This window comes from Cebidichthys violaceus, unplaced genomic scaffold (genome assembly GCF_023349555.1).
Source record: "Cebidichthys violaceus isolate CVI_PGR_0920_01 unplaced genomic scaffold, fCebVio1.0.p SCAF_12, whole genome shotgun sequence".
Classification (NCBI taxonomy): Eukaryota; Metazoa; Chordata; class Actinopteri; order Perciformes; family Stichaeidae; genus Cebidichthys; species Cebidichthys violaceus.
The window spans coordinates 4,823,727-4,851,708 of record NW_027176285.1 but is presented as its reverse complement, the minus strand read 5'-3'; the positions used below and the strand labels follow the sequence as shown (position 1 = coordinate 4,851,708).

Below are 27,982 nucleotides of genomic sequence, written 5' to 3'. Positions count from 1 at the left end.
CTACAGAGAACCTATCAGGGCCAGCTGCTGGCTGAGGTGCTGCGGCTGCTGCTGTGTGATGGCTTCACTCAGCATGGATGAGTAGTGGTAAACAACAGCGGCAGTGTGGTCACGGCTCTGGGGAAAGGGCGCCAGAATTGAGCCGCGGCAAAATGTCAGCCCATCACTCACACCGCGGAGTTCATCGGTAGGTCTGTTGGCCAATGGAGGATTTCTGATGAGCGCTCCCAGTTTGGGCTTTAGCTTCTGGAGTTTTGGCTTTGGGGGGAAATTCTATCCAAGTGGACATTGAAGGTGTTAGTATGAAAAAGGAAATTCTAAATATCTTATAATGATGATAATGAAATTTGAATAAGGAAGTTTAACAGACAGACAGGAAGAGAGAGAAAAACATTGGATTGCACACAACAAAAGATGGCTTTTGAAATCACGAGATGATCAGGGATCAGGGTTAACCCCCTCCAGCCTCAGTCCTTGTCTGCCAACTGATTTGCAACACAACTCAAAACTAACAGCACGCCACACCATCTCTCAGATCCATTTTTAGATCTGCCTCCGCTCGCAGGCGAAGACATCACAGCCCACCTCCAACCAGCCAGGCCAACTTCTTCCTTGGAGCCCACTCAGTCTCCTCGGCTGTCGTGCTGCCAATTACATCCACAGCCGTCTGGTTTCAGGACGGCCGTCTAACAGACCTGGCTTTTTTAGGATTCATTTGATAAGTGCTCTTGACAAAAAAGTGTTGAGAGGGGACCGAAATGTTAGCATGATTACAAAATTGTGATGCGGAGCAAGAGCACTGGACTTAAATGATGCATTCCAATGCACCGGTTTGATGTGCAAATACCTCCCATGAAAAAAACCCAACTAATTTAATGAAATACTGAAATGCTCCAATTAAAGTGCTGTGTGGCACGTATTCCTCCTCTGCTCTATCTGCACAAAAACATGCACACATCAATTATTTTCATCACACAATAACGGTCTTCATGCGTTCACATGTCTCAATAATATTTCCTCGCAGATGAGAAGCCATCTGAAAAGAAACCGACAAAATAAGCTTGTTATTACGAGGCGTGAAGGCTGTGGAGGGAAACATGAAATCCCTGTAATTCACCCGGTGTAGACTGAAATCTGTGTACTGCATTCAACTGTGACTGCATGCCCACAATTCAGGGCTGCGTTTGCTGCGACATTGTAGATAATAGGGCCTTGCCACATGTAGATTCTTCTGTTTTTTAAATGGTGCAGTGGAATCTAACCTCCCTTCAGTTCACACATCCCTGCTGGACACATTTTCTTTTCTTCATCTATTTAGCGCCTCATTTTGTGCAGGAAAAAAACGTTAAATGATACAAAATAAGAACATTGACAAACAGGGGACATTTTGGCACAACAACACTGCTCAGGGCAAATGTGACTACAGCAGCTGCATGACGTTTGGCACTGATTTAGGATCAGATTGGGCTGCCTTAAGAATTAGCGATGTGCTGCATCATCTCATCTCCATGGAGTGGAGTATTTTAAGCATCATTAGAGCTCACAGGAGACAAAGTGGGGCCTTGAAGTTTTGAAGGTAACTTATAAAAAGGCATTGTTACAGCTGGACCATCGTAGATCAAAGGTCACTTGAAGACCTTTTGCGTGAATGGAGAGTCTCTCTCCCTCACTGCATGTGATTCATACCCGAACCATCTGGTGGTAAATGTCAAGAATGGCACAAAGCTGTATAGTGTTTTCTTTCTTTTTTTTATCAGTAACCTAGATTCAGCCGAAGGTACTGCCGCCATCATGAATCAGTGGCCTGACATTAAGAACTGCACAACCTAATATGACATTATCTTTTCTCATTACTAATGATGCACGGTGTAATATGCTATATGTAAGTCTACCTAATATACACTTATTCATGCGTATGTACAGCCTCTGTCAATGTCTTTATCTCCCTATGACTATATATTCTGATGTCCCACCCCCCCAAAAAATATCTACCTGTATTGACAATTTTTCAATTCTTTGTTGTTCCCAATTTTTTAGAAAGTGTTGCACAGGCCACCTGATTAATTAAGATATACACTATTTATAGTGGTTGCATTTTGTACACATCCCTTAAAGTACATCAGTTTTTACAGAAGAATAAAATTGTAATGTAACCTACATTAGAAAGTAAGGCTCACCCTTTTATCAGCTCACGACAGACAGATGAGTATTTTCATACTGTACATTGTCACTGTGCTCACGCTTCCATCTAGTGTTGAAAACATAAAATTACATCACAGAGGGCTGTGGCCTTTAAAATAGTATCATGATGACAAAATGCTAACACTGACACATACATGTATTATTTAAACAACAATAAGTGCAAGGGGGTGGGGGGTATTATGCTATATTGTGTGATTATTTGGTAGTTTTTAATCAAGTGTACCCTATTTTAATGGCTGCTCTACTGCGCGTGCGCGAACTGGGGGGCGGGTTTGTTTAGCGTGACCAAATGTTTTGTTTTCTCCCCTTAAGAAATGGGTCAGATGAGCTAACACGGACGCCTACGACGGCACACGCTTGTCAGGTAAAAAGCAACACCAATGTCTGTATTTACAGTCAGTGCGTTCAGTGTTTGAGGCGCTGTCACTTCTATGTAGCAGCCAGTAGCACAGTTTGAGTTCTGAGGACGTTCAACCGGCTACGCAGCACACCGAGGCTAGCTGCTAACTAGCGTTAGCTTCAGTACACCGTGTAACGGTAAGGTTACCTCTTACTCGGGTACTATTGGCTCAAACGCTACCTGCCGGTTCCATCTATAACTCTACAATAGATAGTAATGGCGCTTATTTTCTTGCAAGGTGAGGTTTAAACATGAGCTAACGTAACGTTAGCCCGGTGGCTAACGTCAACATGTTTGCAGTTAACGTTTGTCAATTTGACATGAAGTCGTCTGTAGCACCGCAGTGCTTATAACAGTTATTTATGAGCTGCATACTATCCGGTTTAAATTGTCATCACACTAACTAATATTACCAGATGACCATGACGAGTGCTTAAAACGTCACTTTACTCACAACCGTGATAATGATGCAGTGGAAAAGAACTCAAACTCCCATCATCAACAGTAACCTAATGCAGTAAAAACAAAACTCAGGAATATCGACTTATATTGGTTACTACCCAAGTCATTATAATATAAAATCTCGCTGTAAACTGTTGATACTTTCTGTTATGACCAGACACTGACAGGAAATTATTATTATTACCCTTTACTTTGCAGTTTTAAACAACTTTGACAGAGGTTTTTAACGTCACCTCTGGTCGTTGGTTTCATCTCGGTACACAGAGACGTGGAACTGGATTCACACCGGCTTTAAACATCCTGAGAATAGGTGATCCATTGCTGTAAATGCCATATCAGCCCACTTTTTTTTGTCAAGGTTATGTTACCATTGCGTACTTATTTAACCGGCAGTGCAGATTGCTTATTGAGAGCTGAAAATGTAGTAATAATAATGTGAAAAATCGGACAGGTAGTCAATAGACTATCCAACAAAACATTGGCCCTTTTTAAAGAAAAGGTATCATTTTATGCAATGATCATTTTGGCCCCCAGGTGGTGCGTTGAAATATTACCTGTCCACGGCTATTCAGTTCCCAGTTGCAGGGATTGTTTTATGAACATGTTTATAGAGCCATATTGTGCACCGCAAAAAAAAATAAAAAAATGTGTTTAACTCAGCTGTCAGATGATGTGGTGTTGTAAAAAGAGCCGTGTCTCTCTCTGAAGTGGAGCAAATCATAAGCCTGTCAAGTCGTTCTCCGTGGCTCCGACCCGCGGCTGCTTGTGATTTGCTGCACGTTTGAGTTAACTTATTCTGCTGAAGCACATAGTAAATCATTCTAGATAAGAGCGTTAGCGCCTGAGGTGTACTTTTTTTTTTATCTTTCTCATTTGAGGGATGAGGTCTTAAACAGCAACTTGTGTCGCCAGCACTCCGGTAGCAGCTATTCATGATTAATTACTGTTTTTTTTTTAAAGAAAAAAAGTCTTCTCAGCTCAGTCTTTTCTGAGCTGCTGGACGGCTTTTTTTTTTTTTCCTCACAGTGACCTTGTACCAGCCTACAACAAGACCCAGCCATGGGGAATACAAGCAGCGAGAGGGCTGCCATGGGCCATGGGGACAAGGCTCAGCGGAGGGACAGCCGAGGTACCAAGGACGGAGGGGGACCAAAAATCCTGATGGACAGCCCCGAGGATGCGGATATTTTTCACGGCGATGACATGAAGGTAGGTTGTGCCGCCGTCTCTGAGACAGGTCGTGTGTTTCCGACCTGGTCGTGTCTGTTTTTTGCACGAGGTGAACTAATGGCGGTTACTTGGCGGCTGTTTTTAGGCTCCCTCAGAGAAAGAGGAGTTCCTCGCCTGGCAGCAAGACTTGGAAGTAGATGACAAAGGGCCAACTCTAGACCGACCAACGGTCTTTCGCTGGACTGGAGATGGCAGGGAGGTCTACCTCTCCGGATCCTTCAACAACTGGGTCAACAAGATTCCTCTCATACGAAGGTGAAGGGGCGACCTAAACTCTGTTATAATTCTATATTAGTTACTAGTTCATTTCCTTTAGTTATTTATTCACCAGGGACATTAGTCAACAGTTTGCTTTAAGTCGTCCCTTTAGTTTTTCTTTAAAGGTTGGATAATTGGTGCTTTCTCGTACTGTTTTAACTCAATTTGTGTGCCGAATGTTTCCTCTTTGTCATCTGTGTCAAAGTCAGAACACCTTCGTGGCCATCGTTGATCTGCCAGAAGGGGAGCATCAGTACAAGTTCTATGTGGACGGCCAGTGGACCCACGACCCAGCCGAGGTCAGCATTACATTATGAATCGTAACGGATTCGTGAGGCAGTTGGTTTCTAGTAATACCAGTAGTATGTGACCGCAGCAGGTGTAGATTGTTATTAATTCTGCCTGCGAGCCGCGATCTGAGGGAGACTGCATCTGTTATACAAAGTTACATAACAAGGTCCTGTTTCTCTGTGGAACTAAAGTAACAATTCTGAAAAATCGTTTATCGCATGTCCAGTAAACGTGACACCTGTAACCTGCCTGTAAAATGCTGGTTAACTTAAAACAACGCTTATTTATTGTATAAATTATATCCACCGTCTGGCTGGTTTATATTTCTGCGCTTTAGTTGTGAATTTGATCGGCTCACGTTTCCTCCCAGCCGGTTGTGACCAGTCAGCTCGGGACGGTCAACAACATCATCCAGGTGAGGAAAACGGACTTCGAGGTGTTCGACGCTCTCATGGTGGACTCGCAGAAGTGCTCTGACATGTCAGGTGAGTGCTGGACATCCGCTGCTCAGATTCTGTGATAGGTGCGGCCACAAAACTGGTACAGAATGGAACTACTTTTTTATTTTGAAATATTTTGGTCAAAAGGCACTATTATTAAACGTGATTTGAATATATACCATGTCCTCCCCCCCCCCCCATCAGACCTCTCCAGCTCTCCTCCCGGGCCGTATCACCAGGACACATATGTTCCTAAACAGGAAGAGAAGATTAAGTCTCCCCCCATCCTCCCACCTCACCTGCTGCAGGTCATCCTCAACAAAGACACTGGGATTTCTGTAAGTATTCGTGATGCAGTTAAACGAGGCCCATTCATCACAAGTATTTCCATTGTGGATTTTGCTGAAAAAATAAACTTCTTGTTCTCTTTTTTTTTTTTTTTTTTTTTTTTTTTTTTTTACATCCTTGTTGTTTTTTTTACATTCACTTGAATAGCAAAGTTCCTGTCATAGACCTTTTTGTCAACCATCAAACAACGTCTCTACTAGTTGATAAAGTAAATTCATAAAATACAAGAAGTAACATATCCAAAGATCTACGTAATAGGAATGTGGAAATATGAAAACATGAATATTGAGCAAAGATAAAGAGTCTCCTGTTGTCGTTGTGTTTCTTTTCATATCCAGTGTGACCCTGCACTACTCCCAGAACCCAACCATGTCATGCTCAACCACCTCTACGCTCTTTCCATTAAGGTAAGAATCAAGCTGGCTGAGTCGCACCATAAACCTTTGCGTCAGTTTTTCCAGCACCACGTGGCTGCTGCCATGTGACAGAACGTCTCTGCGGCGACACTTGTGAAAGGACCAGCTTTGTTGGCGTTTGAGTAGAAACTGTGAGCTAGCTGCAGCTGTTAGCAGCCTTGCACATGGCTTGCTCAGCAGATTGTATCTATGGAATGCAGACGATGATAACAAGGCCGCTAAAAAGAAGAGCTGAAGGACGCATGCCTGCCCCCCCCCCCCCCCCATACAAGAAGAACGGCACGCTGAAAGAGGTGTAGCTTATCTTATTGACATATCAGGAGGTTCAAGTTCCCCCTTCTCACATAGCTCTTAATGTAGCCCTCAGGCAAACACTGTCGGCTCTTTTGCAGTAATTTGCGCCGTTAGCTGCGAGCTTCCGTCTCAGCCGTCACCATGTTGAGATCCCCTAACCTCGTTCATGGCACCTTTTTTAAAAGTGATCCATTAATTAAAGCACTGAAAACTAACCCACGGGTTACATGCACCAAGGTCACACGCGTCCCTTCTCCGGGGTTCCGTGTGGCGGGTTTTCACTCGACCGCGCACATCCAACGTTAGGCTCGTTTGAGATGAGCTGCGCCTCGCCTGGAAAGTGGACGAGATCAGGCAGCAGCAGCAGAGGGGTGACGGCGAAAGTACTGCGGTCCAGTTGGACAGTTTCCAGCAGCCTTCAAAGAATACACAGGAAGTCACAGAACAGTTTCATCCTCTCAGATTCTTGCAGACCACGTTCAGATTCCGTTTATTTGTAAAGTATACATTTTGCATTGTACGCTATCCTTTTTTCGTTTTATGTCTGCCTTGTAAAACACTTTGCTGTTGGTCGTGATAAGTGCTCTATGAATAACCTTTACTGTCGTCATCATCAACCAAACAAAATACGTTTTTAGAGGAGACAATCTAGCATTAAAGATCACAATACAAAAAATTTGGATTTTCTACAAAACGTGGCGTTTGTGGTCAAAACTACGAGCCAATCAGCTCTTCGATCAGGTGACAGCCAGGCGATTCCCATCATGCCCTGGGTCTTGCAGTCTGAGGAGAGCAAAAACTGCGGAACTCGTGAGGTTAGCGCAAGTCAGGATCAAGTCGGGATCAAATCTAACTTGCGTGGATTGTGCTGCGATCACTGGTGATCGATTCTGCGCAGGACTGCCGTTTTTGCTAACTATGCGTCCGCAGATGGGCGGAGACAATGGAGAACTTTGAGTATGTCGGTTTGCCGGGAAGAGAAACTTGCAGGGGTGTATAAAAAGATCACGTCGGCTCATGTGCCATCAGACCATCTTTGCAGAAAGTATAACGGAAGCTCAAGTCTCTCCATGAAAACATAGTAGTGGTAGACGTTACATTGCGTCATTGTTGATGGGGGGATTAGTGAGCGGAGCGCTTCGTCGAGATTAGTGGGTCTCCCCTCCCACTAATCTCTACGCTTTTGCAGCGTGCCGACATATGGGGACGACTGATAACATTGTTCCCATCGGCCCCCATGCAGCTGTAAGCATGCATTTCATTGTTTGGATTAGTTGTTTTTGTTGAAGTTTATTTTTCCTCCACGTTGTCTTTTTCCTGTCACAGGATGGAGTGATGGTGCTCAGCGCGACACACCGCTACAAGAAGAAGTACGTCACCACGTTGCTGTACAAGCCCATCTGATTGAAGACTTTTTTTTTTTTTTTTTTTAATCCGGTCAGAAAAACTGCACACTTGAGTGTACAAAATATCAGCTCCGCCTGTTCTTTCCGTAGACATAGAGACAGCAGGTGAATCTGGGGTCCTGGATGAGAATCCTAGATCAAGCTAAGGCTAATAATGGCTCGGAGATTATATTTTGTACACTGTATATCCAGTTATTGTGCACATCTGTCCGGGATGATAAATGTCACTCGGTCATTCCAATCCTACACAACCTGCCTTTTTATTTGTTCACTGGTTGCCCTCTGTAGGTGTCGACAACACTGTCTTTGCTTCGTAGACATAGATAGGCAGTAATAATGGAGGTTGGGCATTATGACACATGTTTGTGGTCAATACGAACAGAAATGTGATGAGTAGGGCTGGGCACTATGGAGAAAAATCAAACGCACGAGATTAGAGATCAGTAATGTGGATATAACGACTAAGTGAGCCGAGGCAAACGTTAAAGCCATGCGGCCTTTAAAACCAGGAAAAAAAACAAAAAAGGCAACACTTGGGCCACATCACGAGATCTAGTCTCGCATCACGACATTGAATATTTTGCCCCAGCCCTACTGGAAATGCTGGGAAAATGTGACAGAAAGCCCTGGGATGTGTGAGGTAGCTGCAGAGCGTCATTGACAACACAACAGCGAGAATCGAGAATGTGAAAGAAGGAGTGAATGCACTGCAGTAGTTCTCATTTGCCTGTTAATCTTGAGAACGTGTCGAGTTATATTTACCGATGACGGCAAAGCACACGCAGTATCATCAGTGAGAATACGTCGTAATGGGTTTTTTTATACTTTGGATTATGAAGTGGTTTTGTTGTCAAAAAGTGTATTTAGTTAGTTGCAGTGTTGTGGTCAAGATTTAGACAAGAGCAGCTTGTGTTTTTTGGAGAAACTTTATTAGCTTTGCACTATGAGAACAAAAGTTTATTTTTAATGTAGAATATGCATACAGTGTATGTACACTTGCAGCACGACAATGCAGAATAACACTGACCCGTCTAAACTGGTCTTCACACTGAATCACAAAGCATTTTTTTCCTTCTTTTATACAATTTAAATACATTCCAGTCACACCAGTTGATTTCCGCCTGCTGAGTGAAAATGGCGGCATCGATTTGTGCCATGGAACATTGCCAATCTTCAGTAGCAGCGTCAGTTTCAGACAGTTGAGGGAATAAAAATGACATAACAGGAAATGGAATATTGAAGATATTTGGACTGAAGTAAGAGTCGGTACGAGACAGTCCGTACAGTACCTTGAAGAACTACAATGAAGGGACGAGAATAGGATCATTTGACAGAGTCCTACTGTTATTTAAGTATGTGAGATTTGTTCATGTTTGTACTGTTAATGGTCTGTATGTATTTCATGAAGTCTGAAGGACAGGAATGTGTTTTAAGTTAAAAAGCCAGTGGTTTCTATTTACATCAATGTATCATTGCAGTTATCAAATGAGACCGTGATGTTAATTATTTCCGTTCTACAGACCAGTAGAGGCTGACAGTCTCCTCAGTAAAGATTTCATTTGTTTGTCTGTCTGTGGACTCAGAACTAACATGGTGATAATTTATCGATGCGAAAATGCTAGACGTGCAAATAATCAGAAATGTCGTTGACCCTTTGAACCATGCTGGTGTGTACATTTTTGTTTGAGAGATATTTGTATTAAAGATTAAGTTACTAAGTCACATACGGTTTGTTGTGTTTTTGACCACACTGTGGGTACATCTCAAGTCTCTTATGTCATCTCCCCGATCCTCGCTTGAACCAGAAGTTGTTCTGCGCCGCCATATTGACGGCCGTCCCAAAGCTCTGAGGAGCGAGGAGGCATCTCTGAGGAGCGAGGAGGCATCTCCGAGGAGCGAGGAGGGACCTCTGAGGAGCGAGGAGGCATCTCCGAGGAGCGAGGAGGGACCTCTGAGGAGCCATGAATGAGGATGAACGAGAGGAGCATCCATGAAAACAAATATGTTTATCTTACACAGGTTTAGCAATTATACTCAGTCATAAAGTAGTGGGATTCATGTTGATGAATATGAATAGAAAGTAACAATTATGTTTTATTCCATATTTATTTACTTTGAACATGTAACAAATAAGTATAAAAGGAAAAAAAACAGTAAATATAGCAAACTGTCAATGAACAAATTCTCAATAGCAAGAAGCATCAGTTCCCCACCTCTCTGTAGCCCTACAGAGTGCTGTCTCATGCTGATTGGCCAAGAGGAGAAATGCACCAAGCTGCTCTTAATTCTTAATTAGGAGTCGGAACCAACAACCTGCACAATAGGTGATCTGAATAACCCCTGATGTGACATTTGTTAAAAAAGACGAATGACGGCAAGTCCCAAGGAATTAGGGGCCGCTGCATGTTCATAACAGTCATGTTAAAAAGACAAATCTCGTCTCGTTCCGATATGCTCCCATATGTAGACAAAGGTCTACAGGTGGACACACAGAATAAACCCCAAAACATGCATCTCCCAAGTGCTGTGATTCAAACAGTACCTGCATGTGAAGAGAAAATGTAATGTTATCACAATTTAACTAACACAAAACGGCTATTTAGTGTAGGGACAGTGTTGAAACCGCATAGACTTAAAGCTGCATGGGCTATGATGCAGGGACAGTTCACCCCAAAATGAAATAAGAATATATACATTTTTCCTATTACCTGTATTGCTCCTTATCTTAAATCTGACACCTCCTCCTCCATAGCTTCTGTACAGTATTGTGTTTGTACACTTTGCCCCCGACCTCTGAGTGCTCATCATATTGTCATATCACGGTTGCTCTTGAAGTCTGGGATTTTCCATGTCTCTGTACATATGGCGGAACATGTCTGCATCTGGTCCCATGTTTATCTCTAGATTGGACGTGCGGGGGGATGGGGGGGGGGGGTATTACACGCTGTCCTGACAAGGTAAAGAACAGACATCGTATGTTACAGTGATGTGGGAAGTATTCAGATCCTTTACTTAAGTAAAGGTACTAATACCAATGCTGTAAAAGTACTCCATTAGTCTTGCATTGAAAATGCTACGGAAGCATAAGTATGAACGTATAATCAGAAAAATGGACTCAATGCAGAAAAAAATAGCCACTGTTATTGATTTATTATTCATTCCTTGATGTACCCCCCCCCCCCCCCCCCCCCCCCCCCCCCCCCCCCCCCCCCCCACACACACACACACACACACACACACACACACACACACACACACACACATGCACACACACACACATGGATCCCCAACCACAAGGTGCAACCACTCTGGCTCAGAGACATTTAACGTCATACTTCACCATTCAGGGAGCGTGAGAATTCCTACTTGCTTTCACATATGCTGGTTTGTGTGTGAATCTCAGAGTCCATACATTAAGTAGCATGAGCAGCTGACAGGGGGAAGGTCCAAAGGTCCCATACTACATATACGTATGTATAAAGAGGGGCCTCACATGAGAGTGAGAGCTACTTGACTTGACCCTCCTGACATACAGGATGAATACCCTCCAGGCTCTGCTTCTCTTGGCTGCGGGCCTCTCTGTTGGTGAGTACAACTTGACAAAAAAGCTCTTCATCTGCACGCATTGTGAATAATAGATGCGTCTTCTAGTGGAGTGTAAATGAGAGTTCTGACTGGTGCCTGCTTGTCGTGCTTCAGCCCACTCGTTGGACTTCAAGGCTCTGAACCAGTTCAGAAGGATGATCCTGTGCCTGATGCCCGACAGCTGGCCTACCCTCGACTACACCGACTACGGCTGCTACTGCGGAAAGGGAGGCTCCGGCACACCCGTGGATGATCTGGATAGGTCATGCTCCACTCACTTTGCTTCATACTTCAAAAAAAGAAGAAAACTTTTTTTAGTCTGGTTCAAAATGTACAGCCCGTTGTCATTCCCGATGCGTCAAATACCAACGCACAAGGCGCCCTTTAGCGTCTGTATGAGACGCACTGGGCTTTCAAGTAACTACAATGTAAACCCATCAGCTTCATTGCTAGATGCTCAGAGAAAACGCTTCGTTGGTGTGTGATGACGTAGTAAAAAGAAAGAAACATTTAAACAAACCCAGGACTTTCAAACAGGAGAACGGTTTTCTGTTCTTGTGTTACTTTGGTATGTTTAATTCAGTTTACCTACAGTAATCCATTTAAGGCCAACCGTGATGTTTTTCCTAAACCTATCTAAGTGGTTTTGTTGTCTAAACCTAAGCAAGTGTTTTTTGTTTGAATTCACAGCGTTAACCACGTGTTGGCTGCGACCGTGCGCTGGGTTACCCAGTGTGTTAGAAAGTGGTCTGACCAAGCGTAGGCGTGAGACGAGTTGGAATGAGAACGTGTTGAAATTGAACTTGTTTGACACTTTTTTCATTTTTTTTTTTACCTGTAGGTGCTGCCAAGTGCATGACCATTGCTACGATTCCGCCTTGCAGCACTCCGAGTGCTGGCCCATCTTCGACAATCCTTACACCGAGCTGTACAGCTACAACTGTGACAAGACAAACAAGAAGATCACCTGTGGCAGTGAGTACAAAGAGACAAAGGGACTCTCCCGCTCCCTTCATTGTAGTAACTTGTTCATTTGCTCATGGAACCTGCAGTCACATTGTTTCCATTTCATGGCTTTTACTTTTAGTTGTTGTCTGAGGGGGTGAAATACACAAATGATGATGAGAAATAACTCGTGAATCATAAAACTCACGGTTCGGATAGTAACACAGATCGGGTCAGCACAAAAGAAAAAAGGGAGCAAATATAACTTCTCGAGATCCCTGATGACGTTCTTTTGCCGCCGATACTAATTACCGATCGTTGATGATCCCTATATTCAGATACAGATCTCTTTGTTGTTTGATTATAGCAGCTGGTCTGCAAGACTCCAGACTATTTTTGTTTTTGTCTGGAGTCTTGCAAAAATCATTTCAACCGCTCTGAAGTCAGTAAACCATCAACAATTCTAAATGTTATCCTTTTTAAAAGAAGCCATGTAATTCCAGTGCTCCTGTGCTATTTGCACGTCTATAAACGAGGTAATATGTACATACGTTTCTATTCTATTCTATGCAAATGAGCCTCATTGCAAAACGGCCCAATTCTCAAAGATCAATGGGAGTAGCCACATGCAGTTACAGTGAAATTATGAGCACATCCAGGCCCATCTGTAGATTACCCGCTTCTTATAGTGAAAGAGTTGGCGGTAACTGAAGCGCATTCATAAGGGTTGTCACGCCCAGACTTTCCAGTGATCATGGCCGCAGTGATTGTAGCCAGGCGAAGGCATCGTGATGCCATCTTCTTTTACAGTCTGAAGGTACACCACTGACAGACCGGGATATTAGCTCTCAACTACGGATCCTCTCTGTCCCGTTTAAATTAGTTGGCTTAAGTTTTGACGAATGCCTCTGCACCTCGTCGGCCTCTTTTTCTTTTTCTTTTCTTGGCATAAAGGCAACATTTATACTTGGATAATGGATAACTGCAAAATCTTCTCGGGCGTTTTAGTGATGCATTGTCATCTGCGCAATGTCTCTTGTGAATCGTACTTTTCGACGAGGTGGATAGCGGTCGCACGTGATGCGCAATTCACGGTGCTATCAGTCCATTCTTTGTGAGCTCGCCCCTCAGTTTCTCTAATCTATAGGAATGATTGTCGGTCTTTTGGTAATCACAGAGTCTCTCTCTGCTTTATCCCCCCCCCCCCCCCCCCCCCCCAGACAATAACGACAAGTGTGAGATGTTCATCTGCGAGTGTGACAGGAAGGCTGCCGAGTGTTTTGCCAGATCACCTTGGATCCCTGAGCACGAGCACCTGCCCAGCAACCGCTGTCGGTAAAGACCAGACAACTGTATCACAATAGGAATCCATGCTTCGGCACAAAATCTTGTTAGTTTTCACAAGTGACAGATGAATTTACTGAGGATCCTTGGTGTATTAGACATGTAACCATCAACCATTCCCTCTTGTGTGCTGAATTAGTCCTGTTGTGTTCTAAATGGCGAAGCCATCCTGTCAATAAACAGAGTTTGCTCGACCTCTCTCATTTTGCCTCACTTCCTGTTTACTGTTATTAAAGGGCATGGTCTGAACTCAAGTTACCACAGAGGGCGCTCTTGTGATTTCACAGATGTTCTGGGAACTCTGACACTTCCTCCTCCACAGCTACTGTGCAGCACACATGCCTTTGAACACTCTGAGTCTGGGAGTTTCCATGTCTCTGAACATATGGCGGAACTTACAGGCTGTATTTGCCCTCATGTTTATCTCTGCAGTAGCAGGAGAGTATTACATCATTATGAAAAAAAACCCATCTACAGCAAGTTGAAGCAAACCAATTGAAATACTACTGCATGATGATGATGATGAGCAATTCAATAAATTGCTGTCTGCCTGATGACCATTTCCCCCTTCATACATGGCAACATTGCTACACTTTTGACAAGGACAATAACAATATAGTGCTGCCGCTGGAGTTCGTTTTATTTGCACGAATGACCACCACGCTTCTGGTGGTCCAGCACACTGCTGCTTTCATAGGAATGTAATTAGTCAATGGACCACCAGCCGTGCCAATAAAATCACCTGGTATTGCTCACATGAGCCGTCCCCACACCTCTCTCTGCTGCAGCTGAATGCCAACCGTGCTCGCCTCCACATGAAAGACATTCATCAATCCCAACGTCTACACACACACACACACGCACTCCTGGACTTTGAGACGTGTTCCCGCAAAGTTCGAAAGCTTAGGGGTCATCCCTCAGTCATTTTTAAGTTCTTGAGGGCTCTCCAGCAGACATTTTGAGCCCATTACACACAGTGTCCAGAAGCTTTTTTCCATCAGACTTTGCTTGAGAGACTCACGCACAATTCATAGCGTTGTGACATTTAACATAGGGTCATCATGGGGAAGCCCGGAGGCGTTAAAAAAAAAAAAGGTAAACAAAGAGGAGGGCGCATGGGCCCGTTCAACCTGGCGTGTTATATTTACAATTAATTAAAAACACATGAAATGCAAGTGGAGACTGTATTACGGCCATTTTTTTTTTTTAGCAGACGTTATTACACATCTGGTTTATTCATCAACCATTCAATTCTGCTTATTGAAGTAAGAAAACCACCCCCCACACACACTTAGATCCCTAAATCGTGGGAAGTGTTTCCTGCTTTCACACATGCTGGTTTGTGTTTGTTGTCAGACGTGCAACCCTGTGTAATAAGAACAGCTGACGTGGGCAGCTCCCAAGGTCTCGCTCTTGATATAAAAAGAGGGGCCTCGCATTAGAGTGAGAGCTACTTGAGTTGACCCTCCTGACATACAGGATGAATACCCTCCAGGCTCTGCTTCTCTTGGCTGCGGGCCTCTCTGTTGGTGAGTACAACTCGACAATTCACACGCACGGTGGCTTTGAATAGATGCGTCTTCTAGTGGAGTGTAAATGAGAGTTCTGACTGGTGCCTACTTGTCGTGCTTCAGCCCACTCGTTGGACTACAAGGCTCTGAACCAGTTCAGAAGGATGATCCTGTGCCTGATGCCCGACAGCTGGCCTACCCTCGACTACGCCGACTACGGCTGCTACTGCGGAATGGGAGGCTCCGGCACACCCGTGGATGATCTGGATAGGTCATGCTCCACTCACTTTGCTTCATACACCAAAAAAAGATAATTTACCTTGTCCAGTTTGATTAAAATCTGTCTTGTTTGACTTTGACTTTGACTTTAATTTACCTGTAGGTGCTGCCAAGTGCATGACCATTGCTACGATACCGCCATGCAGCACCCCGAGTGCTGGCCCATCCTCGACAATCCTTACACCGAGCTGTACAGCTACAGCTGTGACGAGACAAACAAGAAGATCACCTGTGGCAGTGAGTACAAAGAGACAAAGGGACTCTCCCGCTCCCTTCATTGTAGTAACTTGCTCAAGAGACAAAGGGACTGTCCTCAGGTTATAATCAAACCGAAATTATCGGCACTTTCTTAAATTTCTAGGAATGTCAGCATTTTGGTAGTCACAGAGTCTCTCTCTCTCTCTCTCTCTCTCTCTCTCTCTCTGCTATATCTTCCTCAGACAACAACAACGTGTGTGAGATGTTCATCTGTGAGTGTGACAGGAAGGCCGCCGAGTGTTTTAGCAGATCCCCTTGGAACCCCGAGCACGAGCACCTGCCCAGCGACCGCTGTCAGTAAAGACAGCTGCAGATAAAGTGACGGATCATTTTTTTTATAATTTATTATAATCTTTGGCTTATTAGGAATATCAACATGCACCCATTCACACATGCATATTAATGGGACACTGTTGATTAGAACCATCCATCATTCCCTCCTTGTGCTGAAATACCTGATGTGCTGTTTTAACCACAGAGGGCACCACAGTCTTCCTATTTCTTTGCTAGTTTTCAGAATGAAAACAGCAGCATAGACTTTTATGTGTTGTCCGTGTTAGCTGTCCTGGTATGCTTTCTGTAAAAGTCTAAAATATTTTATGTCATTTTTGCACTTTAAAATTAAATAATTGGCTTAGGAATAAGAAATAAAAGATTGTTGTTTCACTCCTGTGTTCTTGTGCGTGTGAATGAGGATTTTATATAATTTTCTTTTTATTATATGTCAGTCAGAAAGTTAACAGTTTGTAATACCACTATTATTGTCATTTATTTGTGCGGAGACTTGTTGATAGTGGCCTTTTTTATTTACTTTACTTTGAAAGCTTACAAACTTTGAATATCTAGAACACAACACATGTAGTTCATTTGTAATTCATTTACCATAGATTGAAAAAAATAACACGCATTACTCAAAAATAATAAAGATCATCATTTCACTATTGTCTGAAAACCTATTTGACAGATTCTTAAAAATCCCACCCTCTCAACACTTACTGAGCCGGTCCTCTTGCCTGACGAATGTTCAAATGTTATATTGCATGTAGGCTTACAGTGTGCAGAAGAACCATGCAGTGGCTACTCTTGTGACCTCAGGAAAGGTCTCTCTAAACCATGTATTAATTCTGCCAACAGCCACCAGGAGCCACTTTTGGAAACAGCAACACAAGTCCATTTCCAGCTGCTTTTGTAGTGCTGGCAGCACTGGTTATTTCTATAAACCCACTTCTCTTCAGCTGCTACACACAACTGATGCTTGCAGGTGAGATTCTGGTTGCTTTTTTAGATCACTTGGCCACAGAATTAAAAACAAATCCGGCCACTGCAGCGTTAGTGTCTTGTTGTCAGCTAGCCGCTGCTGTTCTCTCCCTCACTTTGCTCTTTGTGATCCCAGCTGCAGCCCACTGGATCGGTCTTCAGGCTGTTGTGCAGACAGCACTAAGCACCAGCACTGTGTAAGCACCAGCAGCTGGTAGCAATGGCTGCTGGCAGGGAGCCAGCTGTGGCTGCTGCTGGCTTAAAGATAACATGAGAGAAACAACAACTGCAAAAAACCTAAATAGATACTGGACCCCTTGAAAGCCCTTCTCAAACCTAATACCTTATGCAAGTATGTGCATGTCTTTCTCATGTCTCATGTCATTTGCTGTTGGTAGACGTGTGCGGAGCCACGTTCAAAACGATGAGCGTAACTTGCACCTTGATGCCCAAACAGTGTTTGCACAGGACGATGAGTTGACTATTATCACAGTGTAGCGAATTATAAAATACAATACAGCACACATGAGGGCTTTCTGATGGCGGCCCTGTTAGCAGTTAGCTGTTAGCAGCGGTTGAAATGGGCCAATACAAAACTTTTTTTTGCAGTAGGACATTAACACCATGCTACTTCCACCTTTGCCCTTTTTTTTAGCGTGATTAAATCCTCTGTACTCTCTTGAGACCGAATGATTTAGGGTTATTATGTAATTAAGTCCTTCCCACATTAGAATCACAGAAAGGAGCTGGCACAGATCTTGCCTCTGTCTTACATAATTCAAATCATCAGTGCCGAACTTGCGAATGGTGCATAATTACACTTGAGATTATGGTATGCTAAATGGTGGATGGGTCAAGAAGAACCTGGTTTTACACCGAGGAGACCACCGTTCCTCCCGCGTGTAAAACAAGAATGATTTACTGTACTTAAGGAACACCGCTTCCACGATCCACGAGTATTTTACCAGTCGTTTTGTTGCCTAAACCTAACTCAGTTGTTTCCTGCGAAGACGGGAGTTTATTTTGAAAAGACTGTATGGAGTATCAAACGAACCGTTGGATGAGGACAGGTTGTAGTTAAATGAAAAAGTAGAAGTAGATGAGTTTAGTTGTGCATGATGTCATGTCTGGTGCTAGAGCACTGTCTAGCTTATCATTCCTTGGATGTGGGTAAGGGAGAGGGATCTATCGCCTGACACCGGCCTCATGAATAAATGATCACTTCAGGGTACACCGTGGGTAAACCTGCTACATGTGCGACATTACAGTCTCCGCCCTGGGAGGACACTCGCCTGTGAGGACACTCGCCTGTGAGAAAAGAACATGAGGGACAAAGAAACAAGTCCGACAGAGAGGTGACTAAGTCGGAGTCTGAAGCAGACGGAGATACTTTCTCACTTCAGCTGCCACATCATCTAATGATGACTCCACCCTTTGCGTGTATAAACACAGGCTCGACCATTATCCATTGTACAAAGCGCATGCTGGCGCCAATGCTGCCAAGGTTACTTGCCATCAAGAACAGTGCAAGGAGTAACAATTCCCAACGTGTTGTTGCGCCTTTCACAGCAGGTAGGGGAGTGTCTAGGAGTTATTTTACTTTGTTGACTTATTCCCTCCGGTATGCATGACATGCCTACATGAAAAGGAACACTGGGAATCTGAACCAAGAGAAACAACGTCAGTGTGAAAGTACATCCGCTGATTTAGTTGAACAATTGGGTTAGCAGCTGTAAGTTTAAAAGGTTCTCGCAATAAAATCACCTCTCTTTGTGTACCGATGTACGTGTTTTGGTGTCGTGTTTTTGCTTTCCCTCCCCCCTGTATCTTAATCGGGGCTCACGCTACAATGCACACACACAAAAAAAAAATAAACACATTGTAAACTTTAAGCTGCATTTCTATATAATGACATGTGTTAAATGATTGGGATTTAACTTCTGCAGAGGGAAGAAAAGAGAAAGAAAAGCTTCTTTAAAAAAATGGATTTAATCACAACATTCAGCATGTATCGTTCACATTTCGGCAGGGTAGAGCTTCAGACCATCCAACACTGGAGGCTTCAGAAAGCCCACACAGCCCTGAGAGCCCTTACGCTTTCTTAAATAGGTGTTAATTTACATAGTCACATTATTGTTCTCAAAGTTCTGTTCAGAGGGTTTAATTTCACTTGGGCGAACACGATGTTTTCCACTCAGCGCCGACTCTGTTTGATAAACTCCTCTGTAGGTGCTGCGGATCGGCAGAGTTCTGCATGCTGGGGGACACGTGCAAAGGCCACAACGGTGGCCGATGTTGTGACAGTGTGGGGTGACAACGGTAGGCGTTGCCTTGATGACCATTCGCTCCTCCTGTCTCCACGCACACCCTGTAGTTCTGCCCCCTGTTGTCGTCCCAGAGTGGCGTCGCGCCGTTTCCAGGCCTGAAGGCCACGCAGAACTCCACTTGCTCCGTTGGATCTATGTTCTTTGGCAAGCTTAAGTCAAAGGCAAAAAGGTCCACATCAGAACCCCCAAAGCGCTGCTGCTGCAGGAACGTGCAGGGAATGTCATGGTAGCTCCGCCAGGAGTCGAAAGTCACCCTCACATGCACGGCCTTATCAACGCTGACATGGTTGATGCGCACTTTGCCCCTCACGGAGTGCTCCGAAACCTTGCAGCTCTCCAACTGCACGCACGCGTCTCGCTGGCGTGCGAGGGAGGCCTGCGAGGCTTGAGAGGCGAGCGTCGGCTGGGGGAAACCCAGCCGCAGCCTGTGGCGCTGCAGTTTGTCTGAGGTCCACTGGTGGCTTTGCAGTTTGGCGAGGGAGGGTCTCGTGGCGAGCGTAGAAGCGGTGGTAGAGGGCTCGGGGATAAACAGCCGCACGGCGGTGAGAGCCAATCCCTTGGCGTCGGCGAAGACCACGCGCTTCTTGCTCGGACCGCCGCCGGCATCTCTGCGGAAGCAGCTCCGGGGCTCTGGGGAGGAGGGCAGCGTTGAGGAAGAGTAGATGGAGGAAGAGGAGGGGTGCGGAGGGTGAAGGCCGGTCGGCTGATGGCGACGCGGTGCGGGCTTCAGAGGGGACATGGACAGCAGCTGGTAGAGAGGTTGACGCTGGCTGAGGCTCAGGCACAAGGCGAGATCGACGGGCGTCGTGGCATGCTGGCGGTGACTCCCAAAGGCATGGAGGACTCTGAGGAGGAAGACATGACAGGGATTAAAACGAGATCTATTGTCACGAGTATATGTTGCACATGTGTAATTGCAGTAAAAGGAGTTCAGTTAAAAGCACAGTAGCTCACCTTGTACAACTCATGTTCAGGCTGGAGATGTTACTATAAGTCTGTCGTCTTTGCCAGAGGGCTGCAGCTAATTGTGAACCATCTATGAGCAGAAATGAAGATTTATGAATAAATACAAGTTCTCACTGAATTAAACAACAATACAAATACAATGCAAACAATACAAATGTAAAAAAAAAGGTGACGTTCCAAAGTAAAATGTACTTACAGGCTGGAAATGTGTTTGTCATGTGTTTCATCAGATCAATGTCAAAGGAAGAGACGGCCGTGGTTCTTCTCTCTCTCTCTCGCTCTGAAGCTTATGTGCTGGGTTTTGAAATGAGGCTGAACCTTCTTTGACAACACATTAACATATTGGTAGAGTTTAGCCAATGGAGTGCAGCTCCTTTGTTTATGTCCTGCCCCCAAACAAATCACTGCATTAAAGGCAGAGCCTAGGAGCCTTCTTTTCATGGAATTCTGCCTTTGTAATCCACTTCAACTTTTGTCTTTTTCTACAAGTAGATAAAGAAGATAAATCATAGAGTGTAACACTGTGACGCACGAGCACATTCTTTGGGACATACACTTTTTACATGCCTTTACTGTGTGCAAAAGCCTCCTGAGAGATTGAAAAACCATAAAAACATAACCATTTATGATCACAGAATACTGTGAAAAGTATATCCAATACCCAAGTTCTAAAATTTGAAATGAATACATTCCCCCCCCCCATTAATCATGTGAAATTAGTTGAAATTAAACCCGAGAGGGAAGTAACCTGACCTGCCAGATGATTTACACAGACCCATCTGAGAAGCCGTTTGGGTAAGGGCAGGCACTGTACTTGGCAGGCGATTGGATGAACCATGTGTCAATCAAACACTGTAATGCATGAATGGACAGAGGGTGGTAACAATGCTCTCATCAGACTCTCAGCAAGAAAGCTAACATTATTATATTGAAACTGACATTTTGGATTAAATAAGTGTATTTCCCAGAATCTTAATTTACTCCTTGATCACATTAATCAAAGCTGATCAGAAATACTTAACATAAGACAACAACACAAGACAATAACCAGCTTCACCCCTCTGTTTGAAGGAATGTCCTACTATGGTGCTGATAACATTTAAAGATGCTATTGTTATGATGTAATGTGTAGAAGTAATTGTGATATTAGTAACCCTCACAGGCCTTGTGGTTTATTTCCATATGTTTGATACTACTCATGTGTTATGTGAATGTGTTTGTATTGGGCCAAAAATACATATTTTCTAGGAAATTGGGTTTTCGGCCGTGTGTGTGCATGCATGAGTGTGTCTTGGTGTCTGTCCGTGACTAATCTTGTATACTGAACTATTTTTGGGCTCATTTATGACTGTATGCTTGAGGACAGATTACAAATTGTTCCACTCTTGATTTGCACGCCAGAGTCCTACGGTCTGTTTGGCTTCCAGAGCTAACAGCTAATAGGGCTAATAGAGCTAAATGCTAAAAGAACAAAACACACAGCAGGACTGACAGTTTCTGTTCAGAAGAAACATCAATTAGTAAAATATTAAGCGTTGCACAGTGACCTGCAGTTTGGCTGCACAGAGCTGGCACCGCACACAGAGCTGGCGCCGCACACAGAGCTAGTGACGCACACCGAGCTGGCGCACACAGCTGTATGTATTAAAGTGAGAGTGTACACTTCTGCACTCTGCACTTTTCTAAATTGTACAAAAACGAAGTCAATATCTAAATTAGTAAACATAAGCTTGTGTTAAGACCAGTCAGGGAGTTTTCACCATGCCGCACCCTGGGCAGCGAAATAGAACATTCCAATGTTGAACAGAGTTCAGTAGGTGACTGAGAGAGACTTTAAAGAATTTCTTGGAGCTGCCCAAGGCTGTTTTCAATAACTGGTTCATTCATGACATCAGATGACAACATAGAGATCAGGTTCTTATAAAGAGGTTTGGGGCTCCGTCCAGAAACCGAGGCCCACCCTGTTTTTTGCCGTTTGGCTGTTCCAACTGGAAAAGTTTGTTTTGATAAATGTGTTCAGGACATTTTGATTGAGCAACACATTCAACATTACATTACACTCATTTAGCAGACGCTTTTATCCAAAGCGACTTACAATAAGTGTATAGGTTACACATAGGTGACCAAGAGAACTACTAGTCACCAGAAGTCATAAGTGCATCTCCTTGTTTGCACAAGCATCTAAGAGCATGAAGCAGAGCACAAACCAGAGCAAAAGTACAGTGCAGAAACAAACAAATACAATAAGTGCAGCAAACCAATACGAATACACTAAGTGTTGAATGGAAGGCTCAGGGTAGTACTTCTTGAAGAGGTGAGTTTTCATGAAAGATGGGCAGCGACTCTGCTGTCCTGACATCAGTGGGGAGTTCATTCCACCATTGTGGGGCCAGGACAGAAAACAGCCGTGACCGGGTCGATCGGCTGCCAGGACCTCTGACCGACGGGGCGACCGATCGCCCCGAGGCAGCAGAGCGAAGTGGTCGGGCGGGGGTGTAAGGCTTGACCATGGCCTGGAGATAGAAAGGAGCTGTTCCTTTCACTGCCCTGTAGGCTAGCACCAGAGTCTTAAACTGGATGAGCTCTTACAGGTAGCCAGTGTAGAGAACGGAGAAAGGAAGTTGTGTGGGAGAACTTGGGGCGATTGAACACCAGGCGAGCTGCGGCTTTCTGGACAAGCTCCAGAGGTCTGATGGCCTGAGTCACGAGTAGAGAGTTGCAGTAGTCCAGGCAGGAGATGACAAGAACCTGGATGAGAACCTGCGCCGTCAGTGATGAAGGGGTGAATCCTCCTGATGTTGTAGAGCAGGAATCTGCAGGAGCGTGTACCCGATGCGTGTAACATTCAACAATCACGCCCTGCGTCCCTCTTTGAACCGCTGGCCTTACTGTTTAATCTCCATTTCACTACCTCATGCTATTTTTGTATCTATTTATTCATGCAAGTCACGCATGTATTCACCATAACCAATGTTTTTGTATTTGTAGTGCTTGAAACTTACAAAGCACTTACACTAAAGCTTACACTTTATTGTTCTGTCCAGCTTGTCCTGGTAGTAGAACATTCCATTCAGTTCCTGTTGTCAAGACAATTGAATAACATGCAGCGTGTCTTCTCCCATGATGACACAGATGTTAAAGGGATAAATCATGATGACGCCAGTGAATCCTTTAATACACACCAAAATATGGCACAAATGTAAAAAAAAAAAGCGGTTCACGGTGCTTTATTGAATGTTTTGGGGCCGTGAATTTAAAGGTTAACGTGAAAACCGTTTCCTGTTTTCTGAAGGTTTGGTGAAACGGTACATGCATGATTTACAGGATTGGCTCTGTGCCTGGCGTATGAATTTTTATAGCAACGATGAAATTTCAGCCGAAACCATTTTCGCACTTTTATACTGTAAATGTTAAGCATTATATGAAAATGGCCTATTCCCCCCACAAGCTGTGCGTCCACAAAAGCGCTTTATCCCCCCCCCCCGTTTATTTTTACAGGCCCATTTCAGAATGTGCCCTACTTATCAGTTTAGGTCCTGTTTTGCCACGCCAGTATTCAAAATTGCCGTGTGAACAGTTTCTTTAAGGCACCATAGCCTATACTGGGTCAAATGATTAGATTCACTGTGTTTTTTAGGGTTGGTTACAAACCAATTTAATCAGAGAATGAAAAAGTAAGTGTCGTCTTGGAAAGATCTCCATTAAATTTATATATAGCTTCATTGAAAGCTGCTTGAGAAATTGTGTTAAATTCTGTCTCATTTGATCTCATAAATACGAAGAATTCATCTGTTGCACAACATCTCCCTGAGCTTTATGCTGCGCATTTAGATAATATATTCCACACTGTGGCCTCGTATCATATTAACCGCACGTTACTTGTGTGCGGTGTGTAAGAAGTGCTGGTACTGGAGTACCAAACAGACACTTTCTTTTTCCACTTCAGTACATGTATATCTAGCCACTCGTCTTGAGAAGTCATTCCATTATCATCGTCATTGTTAAAAAGAAAAGGCGCAGCTTTATATGCTGCTATATATGGGCATATGTATTCATCATTCAGGCACGGTTCAGTACTCATTCATCAGTGCTACACAGGTGGTGGTCTGCGTCCTGTCTGTGTTCTCTAACTGTCTATGTTTTTTGTTTTTTTTTTACCTCACATGAACACACCATGAATCCAGTAGAACACGCAATGAAATACATTGATCCAGAATGACTTCTCCCAGCAGCTTTCTCCCTCGAGTCATTGAGAAAGTCATGATGCATACCAATTGGCTGATGTCTGCCGCATGCAGATGTTCAATGAGCTCACATAGAGTCATACGGCAGGCATCATTAATCTCAGTTTATAGGTTCTGTCTGTCTGTCTGTCTGCGTGCATTGTCTGGATTTCCTCTTGTGGCACATGCGTCACTACGGGCTCAGATGGATTTAAAGAGGACATTTGTATTTGTTGTTTGTTGTTGTGAATTCACCGCAGCACACGTTACAGTTCGCCTCCATGAACACTCCTCCTGTCACTAATGGCCACTGATGTCTCCGTAACACGTCAGGAGTACATGTTAGCTGAGCTGAGCCGTTTGCTCTGATACAACAGGGTGAAAGGTGAGCTGTTTATCCTGGTGACGAAACAAACGGGCCACAAAAATCAAAGGATGCAAAAATTATGCCGTTATTGGAGTGGGGCTCTTTAGTCTGTGTATGTTCGTTTAAGAAAGAAAGACAGACAGACAGACGGAGGGAAAAAGATTTGGAAAGACAGAGAGAAAGAGGGAAAGACATATGGACAGACTTCCATCATACAGGTGAATCATCTAGTCTAACTTTCACTGGGGAGCTCACTGTATTATCACCATCCACCAGTGTTGAAATGCATCTAAGTACATTTACCCAACAACTTCAATATTTCCATTTCCTGCTACTTAATACTTCTACTCCACTGCGTTACAGTGGTAGATATTGTACTTTTTATTCCGCTACATTTGTTTGAAAGCTTGCATTGTAAATGTAAAAGTCACACATTGTACAGCAAGGCAAGGCAAGTTTATTTGTATAGCACATTTCAACAACAAGGCAATTCAAAGTGCTTCACTTAAAACCATTAAAAGCATCAAAACATAATGCAAAAGAAAAGGAGATTTAAAAACAATTAAGAACATTCATTGAAACATTAAAAACAGTCATTAAAACACTAAAAAGCTAAAAACAGAATAATAGCTGCAGTGCAGTGTGAGAAAATAAAATACAGTAGTAAAATGCAGGAAATTGAAGAAAGTCTTCAGTCTGGATTTAAAGGAGCTGAGGGTCTCAGCAGACCTGCAGCTTTCTGGGACTTTGTTCCAGATATGTGGTGCAGAAGAACTGAACGCTGCTTCTCCATGTTTAGTTCTGACTCTGGGAACAGAAAGTAGACCGGTCCCAGACCACCTAAGGGGTCGGGATGCTTCATAAGGTAGCAGCAGATCAGAGATGTATTTTGGCCCTAAACCATTCAGTGCTTTATAAACCAACAGCAGGATTTTAAAGTCAATTCTTTGTTGGACAGGAAGCCAGTGCAAAGACCTCAGAACTGGAGTGATGTGATCCACTTTCTTGGTCTTAGTGAGGACTCGAGCTGCAGCGTTCTGAATCAGCTGCAGCTTTTCTGATTGAGCACACAGTGAAATTTAGCCTCTGCATTTAACTCTAATCCTAGTATTAGAGGCAGTGGCCCCAGGGAGCAGTTTGGCTGGGAGGGGGGGTTGCTTTGCTCCTGGGCACCTCAGCAGCTTGCAGGAGGCAGGAGGTTCCAAAGCCTAGTCTCTATGGACTAATAATACAAACATTATAATCAAGAAATGAATTTTGATAGTATTACTAAGACTTTATCAATCCCCACTGGGAAATTCCCAAACTACCCATAAGTATATAAAGTTAAATATATAAAACAACACCCACAACGATGCGTTCATGGCCGTCTTCTTTGCTTCAGTCCTCGTGTGTTTAATGTCGTCAGCACTGTGTTAAACTATGTGCTTGAGGACTAACACATTGTGCCCTTCAAGCCTCGACATGAATGAGAAAAGTTGCTCTCCTAACAGCTCAATTACACAGCTTGTCAAAACATCACCACTAATATGGGTGTTCCTTTATAAACCAAACCGACCCGCAAGCACTAAAATAACAAACTGTTACGTAATGTGAGTACAACCAACAACTTTGCTCAATGTCTAAACAGCGGTTTGCGCCTTATGATTGTTACTGGCATGCAACGTCTCGTGCTAAATTAGACGTAAAGCAGCGCAGATGGAGGAGTGTTGTGGGAGTCTATACATGCAGATGTGAGCCGCATGTGTGCAGCAACAAATCATTTAGATTTCACTTTCTCTTTTTTTTCCCCTCTGCGCTAAATCTACAATACCTCTCGCAACTGGACTTACAGTAAATTGTAAAATACTTATGAATGTTATTAGAGGAATTACCCAGGGAAGGGTTTCAAAGAAAGACAGAGAGATATGGAAAGTGAAATAAAAAAGAGGAAGAGAAAGAGAAAGCGCTCGTGATGGGAAAGACTGGGCCAATGTCCTCTGATCGTGTCTCTTAAGAGTAATTTAAATTTATATGAAAATCAAACATTGATTGAATTGATTTCATGACCATATTTAATGCCGATCAAGCTTCCTTGCTGTTCTTTGGCCCAACACTCGTCATACATTACATGCTGTTGGGTTAAACTGAGACTACAGAACGTTGTCGTGGATCTTGATCGATGAAAGGTTTTCTTGTTTGTTCTATTTCTATTAATTAATTAATTGATAGAAAGTGAAATAATGAAAAAGGCCAAATTGATAGTTTGATTGTGGTTTCATTTATTTGATGGCTATCTATTTATGAATGCAGAATAATTTTCACAATTGAAATCATTATAGTAAAGGCATTTATTGATACATAGCATATTTCTATACTTCATAGAATTTGTTTCTCGAAATATAAATGCACCACTTGGCCGATATTCTGCTTAAACACTTTTGAAGTTTCCATTCTCAAATCCGAAACGCCTCAGACACTTTTTAAGAAGTCCATTCTGGGGAAATAAATAAATAAAGAGCTATTATAATAGTATCTTCAAAGCCAAAACTTTATTTCTTTTGGGGGGGGGGGGGGGGGAAATAACATCTTCAAAGCCCAAACTGCATTTCTGCTGGCAGAACGATTAGGATTCCGCTTTTAAGAGGAACGAAGAGGAAGGCTGATGTAAGCTTGCAGGGCTAGAGCAGGAAATTGCACAGTGTAACCCCATTACCACCCTGCAGGACCTCCATCATCATTTGTGCTGACTCTCCATACAGCCAGAAGGGACGAGGGTGTAGCACCACCCTGTGGGAGGAGAAGGGAGGACTCCTCTCCACTGTGAGGGGCAGGCAACCTGCAGAGTTTATGTAACAGGACAAGGGCTGTGTGTCTCTCATCTTAAAGTCTCTAAACATGAATAGGTGTAATTCAAGGAAAAGATATGACGCACATTTGGGGGTTTCATCTTTGATCATTAATGTTAACTTATATATGGATGTTGCAAAATTATCTTAAATCCCTTCAGCAATGCAGAGTTGGATTGTATGTACTTTGGATTGGGAACATAGATGGTAGAGTAGTAAACGTATTAGACAGTGTAGAAAATAAATACATCTGCTGCTCCTCTGTCAAAGACGTGGCACCTACAATACCCACAATTCAACGCAACTGCCAAAAAGCTTGGGATTAATTGAAGCAATTCATCGTGC

At 43.6% G+C, this 27,982-nt stretch overlaps 4 protein-coding genes across 5 annotated transcripts; 3 read left to right on the top strand and 1 right to left on the bottom strand.

The window, feature by feature from the left end:
* Positions 1-2,476: 2,476 nt before the first annotated feature.
* On the top strand, positions 2,477-9,469 carry prkab1a (protein kinase, AMP-activated, beta 1 non-catalytic subunit, a). Of its 2 annotated transcripts, none has more exons than XM_068705957.1 (8): positions 2,477-2,566; positions 4,091-4,273; positions 4,380-4,549; positions 4,758-4,851; positions 5,214-5,328; positions 5,488-5,621; positions 5,970-6,038; positions 7,668-9,469. In XM_068705957.1, exons 2-8 carry the CDS (start codon positions 4,124-4,126, stop codon positions 7,743-7,745), a joined length of 810 nt encoding a protein of 269 aa, XP_068562058.1. In that variant the 5' UTR covers positions 2,477-2,566; positions 4,091-4,123; the 3' UTR covers positions 7,746-9,469. The 2 variants fall into 2 exon arrangements, with proteins under 2 accessions (XP_068562058.1, XP_068562057.1); XM_068705956.1 differs by having other exon boundaries at positions 4,025-4,273.
* A 1,799-nt stretch (positions 9,470-11,268) lies between these two features.
* LOC137868919 (phospholipase A2-like) lies at positions 11,269-13,633 on the top strand. Its single transcript, XM_068705955.1, has 4 exons — positions 11,269-11,332; positions 11,447-11,594; positions 12,174-12,307; positions 13,498-13,633. The coding sequence occupies exons 1-4, from the start codon at positions 11,284-11,286 to the stop codon at positions 13,614-13,616; spliced, it is 450 nt and encodes a 149-aa protein (XP_068562056.1). The 5' UTR covers positions 11,269-11,283; the 3' UTR covers positions 13,617-13,633.
* A 1,426-nt stretch (positions 13,634-15,059) lies between these two features.
* On the top strand, positions 15,060-16,335 carry LOC137868918 (phospholipase A2-like). Its single transcript, XM_068705954.1, has 4 exons — positions 15,060-15,150; positions 15,256-15,403; positions 15,515-15,648; positions 15,852-16,335. The coding sequence occupies exons 1-4, from the start codon at positions 15,102-15,104 to the stop codon at positions 15,968-15,970; spliced, it is 450 nt and encodes a 149-aa protein (XP_068562055.1). The 5' UTR covers positions 15,060-15,101; the 3' UTR covers positions 15,971-16,335.
* A 2,561-nt stretch (positions 16,336-18,896) lies between these two features.
* Positions 18,897-20,516, bottom strand: ppp1r3c2a (protein phosphatase 1 regulatory subunit 3C2, duplicate a). Its single transcript, XM_068705953.1, has 3 exons — positions 20,416-20,516; positions 20,208-20,289; positions 18,897-20,098 (listed from the first exon to the last, which is right to left on the bottom strand). The coding sequence occupies exons 1-3, from the start codon at positions 20,444-20,446 to the stop codon at positions 19,093-19,095; spliced, it is 1,119 nt and encodes a 372-aa protein (XP_068562054.1). The 5' UTR covers positions 20,447-20,516; the 3' UTR covers positions 18,897-19,092.
* Between the last annotated feature and the right edge of the window lie 7,466 nt (positions 20,517-27,982).

Coding starts and splice junctions, on each gene's coding strand:
- prkab1a (XM_068705957.1), top strand. CDS start 4,124: ATGGGGAATACAAGCAGCGAGAGGGCTGCCATGGGCCATGGGGACAAG. Junction 4,852..5,213: donor GGACCCACGACCCAGCCGAG/GTCAGCATTACA, acceptor GTTTCCTCCCAG/CCGGTTGTGACCAGTCAGCT. Junction 5,622..5,969: donor ACAAAGACACTGGGATTTCT/GTAAGTATTCGT, acceptor TTTCATATCCAG/TGTGACCCTGCACTACTCCC.
- LOC137868918 (XM_068705954.1), top strand. CDS start 15,102: ATGAATACCCTCCAGGCTCTGCTTCTCTTGGCTGCGGGCCTCTCTGTT. Junction 15,151..15,255: donor GGCTGCGGGCCTCTCTGTTG/GTGAGTACAACT, acceptor GTCGTGCTTCAG/CCCACTCGTTGGACTACAAG. Junction 15,404..15,514: donor CCCGTGGATGATCTGGATAG/GTCATGCTCCAC, acceptor ATTTACCTGTAG/GTGCTGCCAAGTGCATGACC.
- ppp1r3c2a (XM_068705953.1), bottom strand. CDS start 20,446: ATGAAACACATGACAAACACATTTCCAGCCT. Junction 20,290..20,415: donor GACAAACACATTTCCAGCCT/GTAAGTACATTT, acceptor TTCTGCTCATAG/ATGGTTCACAATTAGCTGCA. Junction 20,099..20,207: donor CTGAACATGAGTTGTACAAG/GTGAGCTACTGT, acceptor CTTCCTCCTCAG/AGTCCTCCATGCCTTTGGGA.
- LOC137868919 (XM_068705955.1), top strand. CDS start 11,284: ATGAATACCCTCCAGGCTCTGCTTCTCTTGGCTGCGGGCCTCTCTGTT. Junction 11,595..12,173: donor CCCGTGGATGATCTGGATAG/GTCATGCTCCAC, acceptor TTTTACCTGTAG/GTGCTGCCAAGTGCATGACC. Junction 12,308..13,497: donor CAAGAAGATCACCTGTGGCA/GTGAGTACAAAG, acceptor CCCCCCCCCCAG/ACAATAACGACAAGTGTGAG.